Raw genomic sequence first — 11,174 nt, forward strand, 5'->3', positions numbered from 1 at the left:
TACACAAGAAAAAAAAAAATCCTTTTGCATTCATATTATACATATACATGTATGTTAGTTATGCGTGTTACATGATAAAAGACAAAAAAAAAAGTGACAATATTGCACAGATAAGGTTGCCAAAAAAATATTAGCTTTCCAAGACACCAGCTGGGGCCGAAGAGACCTCAACATTCTCGCCATCAGAAGTATTTGATTTTATAAACGATCGAGCAACATCTAACATGACCTCAACTTCTTTCTTGTACTACATTGTTAAACAAGAATTATTTTTATTAATTAAAAGCTGTTAATACCTGCAGCTTGGAACTATTATATATGAAAAACTGTATCTACAAAACATCTACCAACCTCATTGACTGCCCCTGACTTTATTTTGGATTGCATAACACACCATTTCTTGAAATGTGCACCTGCAAAGAAAGAAGGAAATGACTCGGGTTTAATTTTTTACTTTGATATTTCCCTAATCATTTTCGTATTGGCTTCCCTTGAAGTCCTGGAATGGAATTTTAGCTTGTGCCTGATTCTAACATGCTTGTCATAGAATTTGTATGCGGTTCTCAAAGCCATATAGTGGCAGAACAATCAATCCCAAACTCACTCTAGTTTGGTAGTGGGATGGCCAATATTATAGTCTAGACTAGATGCAAGTTAAACAATTTATGTTACCCAAATATATAGATGCTAAAAAAGGTCGGTCTTAAATTAAACACAAATTAACAGGAGAAGTTAAGTGGATGATTCTGTGACTGCGCAGGATGTGAAGGATCATTAATGAAACCAATAAAAATCAAAACAGAACAGAACAGAAAGGTTGAACAGGTACAGCAGAGACACGCTCAACAACAAAAAATGAAAAAAAAGAGTGGAAGAGTCAGCAAAGGAACAGGAATATCAGTGGAAGTACAGACATTTCTCCATTCAGAAGACTTACAAGAAAACTGAGTAGAGGACTTGCAGAAAAATAAACAGACAGAATATGTGGGTAAATTAGAGAAATGGGTGTGCTGGAAATGCTGGCTACCAGCGTGTTCTGTGTGAATAAAGCTTAGCTGAGAAAATGGTTTCAAACCATTCAGGGTGTTCTCACAAAAGAGAAGGGGAAAAATCATGGAAATAACCCAAAAGAACAAATATCATGGGTTTTCATAGTCAGTAACTTTTTGTGGTTGGTGATTACCAGAAGACTGCATCATCAATGACACTTAAATGGGGAATAAGATGTAAATGGAACAATATTCAGGAGTTTCAACCAAAACTTACCCACTTTTATGTCCAGAGTACATGAGCTTTCATTAATTGTCTCCAAGCTCCATTTACAGTGTACCTAATGGACCAAGAACATAAACCATCTTTATCAGAAAATTATAATATAATTATTAGAAACAATATGCTGGGAGACAAACATATCAGAGATTCATGAAGGGACAATTATTGGTATGTTACTATTCTATTTAAATATTTCATACCTTAGTTAAAAACTTTAGTCCTTCCAATTATCAGAGTTTAGCATCTAGGCTTTTAAAACAGGTATTTGAAGGTTAGAACTCGTTCTTCCTCCCTTTTGATAGGAAAGTCACAAATGAACATCTGATGATAATAAGAGTTTTTACATCAATATTTAAAAGTGCCAACTATCCTTCCCTTTCTGATTGGCATTTCTTTAGTTGTTTCGTGGGTTGCAGCTTCGCACTATTCTAAATGTGCTAAGCATATGTGTATGCGTGCCTTAAGAGGGTAAGTTAATAGATTAATTCCAGTATTACATTCAAATATATGTAGAATTTCATGGCTAAATTCAATGTTAGTCAAAATCACTTTTGCAATAAGGATTTTATTAAACGAATTATTAATAAAGAACTTGAAAAGTATGTGTCTGGCCCTTTCTTGTTCCTTCCTCCGTCATACCATCAAGTTTAAAGATTAAATTTACAACAATCAGTAGAATATGGTTTACGAGCAATACAGACTCTTAAATGCCAGAGCATCATATTCTTCCATTCAGGCAATAGGGAATTTTCTTAACTACACTTATCATATGTGAATCAGCCTCCATTAAACTAATGAATAATAAAAATATGTTTAGAAATGTAATGATTCAAATCGGATCACAAGAACAAAAGTACATTGAAAGAAGTACGTACAGAAAACAGATTAGTATCCAAATAAGATATCCGAAGTATACCCTACCTCAAAATAAGATCCAAATGGAACATCATGTGCCTGCTGCACGGTCTCAAACACCTAAAAGAAGTCACAAAAGCATCCCAATAGTTACTTTGAAAACACACCAAAGAAAATTTTGTTTCTTCTTTTGGAACAGAGGTTGGTAGAAAAAGGAAACATAAGTTGCAAAAGCAAATGAAGTTAACTAGACCACACACAAAAAAAGCTATCAACACTAAAAAACATAATCATTTATATTCTCCTTTGATATTTCATAATATCTAGTGAATAAAAGCACCAGTCTAACCAGGTTTTTCTTGTCTGGTGATAGAACATGATGTTGCCACTCTGTCATGGCTGTATCTGGAGGGCACATAGGGCTGTTACACAGTGATCTGAAGGTTATCTCTCGTACTTGACCATCATATTCATCTGCTACATGCCACTGGCCCATCTGTAAATAGCATAACCAGAGAAAACCACCACCTTAAGACCCAAAGTCACTTGGCTATCAGAAATTTAACTACATGACAAACAAACAAATATAAAGTTGTACTTTCTTTATTTTCAATTAAAGAAAAATCTATAAAGGAAAAAGGAGAGAAGGGTCCTACAAGGGTGAGAAAGCATAAACTCCAATAAGATCTATAATTCATTTGCAAATGATTGATAGAGTAACCAACAGTATGAGAACTCCTACAAGTGAGACTACCGTTTATGAATGATATATTTTAATTGAGGAATGAAGGGAAGAGTTAAATCTAAACCTGAGCTTTCGAGAAAAACATTGATATCAAGGGAATTTCTTTTGAGTATATGAGTAGAGAGAGTATATGCATTTCAATTTTAGGGAGAAAGGTAGCTCTAGTAATTGGAGAGCCCAAAACATTATAAACCACATTACTATACATTATAACTTCGAATTTTCTTTATGTTCAAGGGTTCCCTGTGAACCTGAATCTGGGTAACACTACTCTTTGACATAACCACAACAAGATCGTATGAGAATGTCCAACACAAGAAATGTATCTTAATTTGAACAATATTTCATTGTGCATCTAGATTTGCTTTCAGCATTAGCCAATACCAGTTCTTCAAATTTTAGAAAAAAAACAAGTTAGCTTGCACAATAATTAATAGCAGTTTCTGGAGATACATAAATAAGTAAGCTTTTTATTATTTCACATTTGATTTCCATCATAACCCCACGTGAGAAATTGATAGCTTTCATAAGGAATCACAATAGCAATGAAGAAAATTTACCGCAAGATTAGTGTCCTTTCGTACTGAACGATATTTGCTAGTAAAATTTGAACCATCATTTAACAATAAGTTAAAAAACTGCTCAGCTGTGCAGGGAAAAAGCTCCTGTAGAAGAATCACTAGTTACATACAAATAATTAAGCTGATAGTTAAACTCATGAAGATAAAAGATGAAAACAATGCCTACATTGTATATACCAACTAAAGCCTCTTCTTTGATAAAATGTGGAAGTTTTCCAGTTTTTGACATGCTTTCTATAGGAGCCTTATCCAGCAGCTTATTTCCTCTTACGGAACTGCTATGTGCACGCTGCTCTGACTCTGCATTTTCCTATATAATGATAAACAAGAACACTTAATTGCTTGAACCTGTCCTCTATTCATCCAAAAATTTCAGGATAAAAAGTAATATAAAATTGAAAGGAAAAAGAACAAATAACTGCACATCTACTTCTATTTGCACAGGACTAAACACATTTCATCATGGGTAACATCTCATCTGCAGACATCACCCTTGGGTTTATTAAATCAAATGATCAATTGGAAAATGTCCTCTGTAAACCAACCCCATTGAGAGTTCCTTGAATTAGTTATATACATAGCAAGAATTCAAACTTAAGGGGGTTTGGAGATTAAGTAAAATTTATAAATAGGGATATTACGAGATATGCACTGCATGTAATTATGTCAATTAGGATAACCTTTATTCATTGTATTTATGACTTGTTATAAATAAGAGCCTTTCGGGCATAGTTTTTCTATCTCAACACATATATCAGATTCATAACATGTTCCCAAAATAAAAGGCATAAAGATTCTATAACTAGTCAATGTGATGGGTACACTAAACAACGGTTTAGGGAAAAAGCAACAGCATAGATTGTCATCAAAATATATTGAAACTCTGGTTTTAACCTCAAATGGGAACCCATCATTTTAGAGGAGTCAAACTCCTGTGTTTGAATCTCTTAAAGATTTTACAATAAGAAGCAACTTATTCAAAACCAACAAAACCAAATTGACTAGGTAAAAGATGTAACCTTCTTCTCAGCTTCCAACATTTCATAGAAATTCTTTGCTGCACGCTGGAGATTTCTGAATGCATGATTCCTGTTCCAAAAGGATGCGAACATATATCTGACTCTACCTGAAATAATAAAGAAAATGCAGACCTAATCAAATTATCTAACAAAGGCCATCGGTGATAATATGCAGTGCTCACTTTTATTCACTAAAGAAAACCATCAACAGTAGTTTTTTAAAAGAAATAACATCAAAATTCAGAATAACATTACAAACAATATCCAGCAATATAGTAATATCTCAGTGTCTATGAAAAAATGAAAGACAGTCAGCAATAAAGGAAAATCCCCAGGCAACAAATGATATTGCTATGATACATATAGAGAATGTGTAGAACCATAGTATACCAAGTGGATGTAATCCCTTGAGCTTAATTGGATTGACTTATTTTTAAGACATATGAACAAGCTAAACTTAATTGGATTTATTTATTCATGAAAAATCAGGAAAAGCATTGAATTGAATCACAAATTAAAAACAAAATTCCTCCAAGAAAATAAAGAACTAAGTGTTTCGAACAAATTACTAACCATCAGGGCTTCCCAAAGGAGGGACGCCATGTCCACCAGCACCCATGCGAAGAATAATTGTTATAGCAGGATTAATAAATGCATGTTGACTCCTTCGAATCTTAAGAAAAAGTAGAATAGTTACACCAGATGAAAGTTTTAATTTGACTGAAATATTTAGTGAGAATTAGAGATCATACCTCATCTATATCTTCAAATGGAATAAGCACCTATCAAATATTCCAAGAAATTACTATTATAACCAAAATTAGAAAAACACACTAAAAATACAAAAAAAAAACCCAAAGAATCACAACAAATAACAGATTGACAGTGTCGATAAGTAAGAAAGGGCTTTTTCCCAACAGTAGTATATATTAATAATACAGTTTCATCAAAAATAAAGGTCCAGGAAAAACCAGATGACTATTAATACAACTGTTCCTCAAAACAAGAAATTTCACATGAAATCTAAACTACTCTTCAACTCACATTTTTAACAACATCATTAAACATTATCAGAAAATCATAAAACCAAACTAGCCAACATGAGTGATGTATCAACAACCTCAGACAAGAAGCAATATAGTATGCTATAGTGTCACAACTCAAACTTGACAAAACAGAACTATAGTCTTACCTTCATTTGCTTTGAGAACACATTGGAGTGAAAACAAATGTGCCAAGCTGAGACATACATACGACCATGGTACAAGAATGACCTCTCAAGTGCACAAGAATAACTATGATCAACAACCTGAAAAATATGCTTCATTTGTCAGATCAACAAAATTCCATATTAGTAATTGTTAACGAGCAAAAAAGTTGTCAGTAACCTCGTCTGGATGAAGAGAAAATATTGTCTGAAGAGGCCCTGGCTTTTGATGGACTACAGTGGGGCCCTGTCTTTCCAAGGGCGGGATCCTTCTTCGAGGGTTGGCTCCTCCATAGCCACTTACCCTATAAGAGCAATTATTAACATAAGAAAGAGACCAACAAATGATGATGATGATAATAATACTTAAGATGAATACAAAAGAATAGAGGATGAATGATTCTCCTCTCTTAGGTTCTCATATTAATAATGACATTGGTAGTTCAGATACAATAATAAGAGGGAAGAGAAAAGAATAAGAAAGGTCATATCTAGAAACTAGGTACAGCACACAGCATCATCATTTCGTTTCAATAATGCCTATTTAAGATGACCTATTCTAACAAAAATAATATAACACCCAAAGTATATAGCACCAACATAAATTATATAATACATACTTTTTTTTAAATAATACCAAAAGGCTCACCTGGAAACATTTCCAGATAGTTTTATTGTTCTTATATGAAGACAAACCTGCCATGCAGTTACATGTTAATAATCATACTTTTGAGACAAAAAAGTATTAGAACCAAAATCCAAATAAAACCTTTAAAACCAAACATAATTCTTCTGACAGGGTGTTACCTGCCCTGATGGACTATCCAAAGTATGCCACACTGCACCGGTCTGACCTTCACTTTCAACCGGAACAGTCACTGAACCAAGAACAGCACTTTTCCAAATTATATCCCAATCATAAATTGTGACATTGATCTGCTACGTCAGCAGGGAAAGAAGTCAGTTTCACGAAAACCTACATAACAGATATAATCTGTCAAATAAGAAGCTTGTCTGACATAAAGCAAGAAATATGCTGGCACTCCTTCATAGATATCAATCTCAGAACATGCTAAAAAAAATATGTTTGATCACTATAATTAGCTTCAAAATGTTACATTTGCATAGCAATATTTATTTTCATTATTCTTCTTATCAGTTTTCTTTGTCTGAGTTTAGAAAAGAAAATGTATTTCTACACGAAACCCTCAAATTTGGAGTAAGCTTATTTTTGGTCCTTTAGATTTAAAATTAATCATGTTACTTCCAGTAATTAGAAAAACGCTTGTTTTAGTCTCTCTGTCAAACATTTCACTTACATGGCTGATGGATCACACAAGTCATTGACATGACAAATCTTGCATTCTTATCATCAAACGCCATACCACATTTACTGTCCTTTCAAAGTATTAATTTTGATGACATTTAGGTAGACTGTGGGCAGAAGGACTAAAATATTTTTTTTCTTAATTACAAAGACTAAAAAGATCAGTTGGAGCAAGATCATATTTAGCCCAAATTAAATGCCTAAAAACTTATTTAAGCTTTAAATTTATTTGAAAACGCATAACTAGAATCCAATAAGTACAATATTATTAATTACAAACAACAACAACAATGAACTCTTTGTAGGTGGCATTGGCTGCATGGATCAAATGACACTATTATGTGCTATCAAAATCATGACAATTTGACAATACCAAACCATGTAAGTCAACATACTTCTAATGGTTTCGCATGAAGTTTTCTTGGTTTCCCCCTAACTCTGATTTTATATATTGAACTAATGTTAGGAACCAAGAATTGAAAAAAGAAAAAAAAAATATTTTTATTGAGAAGAATGAAAAGAACAAGAAATAGGACAGCACTCTCTCTCCTCCAAGAGTTTCCCCTTCACAAAGAGCTAATGCTTAGTCTACAAAATGAACACTCATCCCCTCTCCTGTCCTTATATCCTAACAAACTATCCTCCTCCATCTAATCTACTCTTTCCTTGTTTTATTAGGGATTCTACAGGTCTTTACCACATATGCCCAGACAACCTAAGATGAGACTGCACTGTCTTCTCAAGAATAGTTGTTACCCCAAATTTCTCTTTAATGCATCATTCCTGACACATCTTTTTTATTAATTACAGTGGCGATAAAATAGTGGCATTTCATTGTAGTGAACAGATTACATTGCCCATGAGATAAAATCCACTCATATATCAAAACAATTACATAGAAGCATTATCCACTGTAAAAAATATATACTATTACATTAAACGTAAATTTGTCCTCTAAGAACATCAATCAAGGTAAAAAAGAAACAGAGAGAAAATAATACTAAGCAGGTTCTAAGAAGAAAAGTTTAAAATTAAAAAAAAATCGTGAATAGATGATAATTACTCCAATTCAACACATATGTTGTATAGATGATAAGCCAGATACCTGAACAGGAAGTTCATCAACAGAAAAATTGAACTCCTCGCCCCACATTGGATTTCTTGAACCAGGGACCATGGAACTGCATCAGCACACCAGGGCCAATGAACAATGTTGAGCAAAAATGTTGCTTTTGAGAATATATACAGAGTGTGATTATCCTATCCGTATGTCACACTTCCAACAGACTCTGACAGTGCACATTCCTTATTTTCTTGTCATTATATGGTCAATTCAGATAGTACATATATTCCCTTTAAAGTAATTATGACACAATACATATACATACATACATAAATATATATATATATATATATTATATATTTATGCATGCAATCAAATAGACATATGGGTGCAGTACACTTATTCCCAAGCATCACAGTATTATTCCTCCTAATTAATCCTAAACTTACAAAGGCAAAGTACAAATAAGATTAGCAACAAACTAAATGTCTCAACAAAGGAAAGTAGGAGAACTAAGGCTGATTTACAGTAGAGAGCTCTAAGCTAAAAGGTCAATGGCTCCACCTGGAATGATCCTCTACCCCTTTCCCCCCTCCCAAGACACAACTTTTCTCTTCACCACAATTATTTTGGAGAGATAAATTCAAATAAAGGAGGGAAATAACTAGATCAACTAACCTGAATCGCTTTTCATTGCCACATGTGATGATAGCATAAGGATCCGATGTGCCATTTAAGTTTGCACCAACAAGATTCTTAGCAGCCAACAGTTCTAACTTCAAAGAGAATTTGAAAACAGATCCACATATCATCAATAAATTCCAGCATATATATACTGCAAGAAAAGTTGCCTTCTTCCATTGGGAAGGAGGTCCGACTATACATTGCTAGAAAACCTAATTACCTTGAGCAGGTACGCTGAACTGCCTTGAGAATCAACTTTAGGCTGCCCTATCTACAAAAATAAGTGCAGAAGTGCATGTCAACAAGTTAAAAATTACCCTACAAAGCAACTATCAGGAAAATCTAGAGCCACTAAGTTATAAACCCAAACAGTATTTTTGTTCTTGACACAAACGCAAAATAACTAGTGATTACTCCTAGCAGAGATAAAACTGAATGACAACCAAGTTCAAAATTACTCCATGAAGTAACTAACAAAAAAGTTAAGCCACTAAGTTAACAGCATTTCCATTCTTGACGAGCCACGTATGCAAACGAACTAGTGAACACAATTTACAATCCTAACAAACGCGTAGTAGAGACAAAACTGAACGTCAACAAGTTAAAAATTTCTCCGTGAAGCAACTATCACGAGAATTTCGAGCCACTACCAGTACTTCCATTCTTGACAAACAAGAAACGAACTAGTGATCACAATTCACAATTATAACGAACTGAACACAATTGAATCCACGCAACTGCTCCAATTCAGGGAAACTAATCAATTGCACTAAAACCATAAAAAGATAAAAGAAAATCGAAAATAGAATGCAAGATCATTCTAAAGAACAAAACACAAGTGATCGTCAGAAAAGATTAAAAAAAGAATCTCCAAAATCCTTCCGTGATTTAGAAACAACACAATAGAAACATTAACGAAGCATTGGAAGCGAGGAAGTAACCGAAGAACTCAGAAAACAACGAAAATAACCGTGTCGTCGGCGATGTCGACGGCGGGGGAATTGTCGGGAAGCGACGGATCGTTATTGAAGTGTTCGGTTCGGGCGGCGAAGAAGCGATAGGCGAGTACAACGAAGACGGAGGCAGCGACGGTAACTTTGATCTCCCATAGAGAGGGAAGGAGAAAGGCGAAGAGCGCGGAATGAACGGTGCAGTTCATGGCGATGGCCTGAAGTGGCAACCTAAACAGAGAGAGTAACTGACGAATCAAAACCAGAGCGGTGAAAGAGTTGTTCTAGGGTTTAGGGAATGTTGTGAAGCCATGACATTAAGAAGAAGAAGGATGAAAGAACAAAGAGAGTCAAAGTTGGACCGTTGGAAGGAAAGAAAGAGAGTGCGGAAGTGTCAAACAACTGCACTCTTCTTCTTGCCTTTTTTTTTTTTTTCTTGCCTGAATGAACTAAACGGCAAGATAACATAAAAAAATTGGGATTTAGACTTTTAGACACCCGATAATTATTCCTTTTAGCAGTGAATCATAATTTTATGCCACGAAAATAGTGCAATCATAATTTTATGTCACGAAAATAGTGTATCTTTTTTTAATCTTGGATGTCATGCTTGTAATTCATTAACTCAAATTAAAACATAAATAAATAATACTATATGGAACTAATTATGATAATATATACAATTGTGTGAACTTTCACGTGAATGAATAAAAAATATTATAATTTGGATTTAAGAGAAAAGTACATTTCTAAAATTATTTTTTAGTCATTTACTATTAATTAAATTAATAAATATGAATTATGATAGTATATAACTTTTTCCAAGTGTTTTACCCTCTTTTTGTTATTTCTTTCTTTTTCATCTTCTTTAAACTAAAGTAGACTTTCACGGAAACTTGTAGTATTGGATGCAATATTATCAAAATCAATCCAATTATTGAATCAATTAAGATAATAAGTCAATGGTGGAACCCATAGACTGTTAAATCGACTGATCTGGTATATATTAAATATATATATATATATATATATTTACTAAGTTTTATATATCTATATACCAATATTTCAAACAAATAAGTTTTAGAATAACATAAATATTACAATAATTATATAATATTGGTAAAGACATAGATATTGTGGCATTTATGTGTTCACGGTCATAAAAATAATTAACATACTTATTTATACCATTATATAAAAATATTTTTTAAATAACTACTTTTTTTAATTCAAATAAATAATCACAACAAAAAAAATCATACAAAAAAAAAATTACCTGCAATAAAATAAAAAAATTATTTATCTATCTATATCTATGTATAAAGGAGATTTTCTATTATAACCATTTTTTTTACATAAATTTTTTTCGATTCTACCACAATTTAATATATTTTATTTTATTAATACAATAAAGTATTTAGTCATTTCATATGAATTATTTAAAAACTAAAATTATTTTTTAATTTTTTAA

The 11,174-nt window shown here is 32.9% G+C and overlaps 1 protein-coding gene across 2 annotated transcripts; it reads right to left on the reverse strand.

Moving 5' to 3' along the window:
- On the reverse strand, window positions 1–10,240 carry LOC137808787 (C2 domain-containing protein / GRAM domain-containing protein). 2 transcript variants are annotated; one of them, XM_068610064.2, is made up of 18 exons: window positions 9,724–10,240; window positions 8,974–9,024; window positions 8,748–8,845; window positions 8,112–8,187; window positions 6,487–6,615; window positions 6,329–6,375; window positions 5,861–5,984; window positions 5,665–5,781; window positions 5,225–5,254; window positions 5,046–5,145; window positions 4,473–4,579; window positions 3,620–3,763; window positions 3,433–3,537; window positions 2,477–2,623; window positions 2,194–2,247; window positions 1,267–1,330; window positions 352–413; window positions 1–247 (listed from the first exon to the last, which is right to left on the reverse strand). In XM_068610064.2, the coding sequence occupies exons 1-18, from the start codon at window positions 9,910–9,912 to the stop codon at window positions 131–133; spliced, it is 1,761 nt and encodes a 586-aa protein (XP_068466165.1). In that variant the 5' UTR covers window positions 9,913–10,240; the 3' UTR covers window positions 1–130. The 2 variants fall into 2 exon arrangements, with proteins under 2 accessions (XP_068466165.1, XP_090156055.1); XM_090299929.1 differs by lacking the exon at window positions 9,724–10,240 and having other exon boundaries at window positions 8,748–8,841; window positions 8,974–9,020.
- Between the last annotated feature and the right edge of the window lie 934 nt (window positions 10,241–11,174).

This window comes from Phaseolus vulgaris, chromosome 3 (assembly GCF_051622355.1).
Source record: "Phaseolus vulgaris cultivar YP4 chromosome 3, ASM5162235v1, whole genome shotgun sequence".
NCBI lineage: Eukaryota > Viridiplantae > Streptophyta > Magnoliopsida > Fabales > Fabaceae > Phaseolus > Phaseolus vulgaris.

Excerpts from the sequence above, each read along its gene's own strand:
- LOC137808787 (XM_068610064.2), bottom strand. The coding sequence starts at position 9,912 with ATGAACTGCACCGTTCATTCCGCGCTCTTCGCCTTTCTCCTTCCCTCT. Across the intron at positions 5,255-5,664 it reads TGTTCTCAAAGCAAATGAAG|GTGCTTATTCCATTTGAAGA; the intron begins GTAAGACTATAG and ends AATATTTGATAG. Across the intron at positions 414-1,266 it reads TACTCTGGACATAAAAGTGG|GTGCACATTTCAAGAAATGG; the intron begins GTAAGTTTTGGT and ends CTTTCTTTGCAG.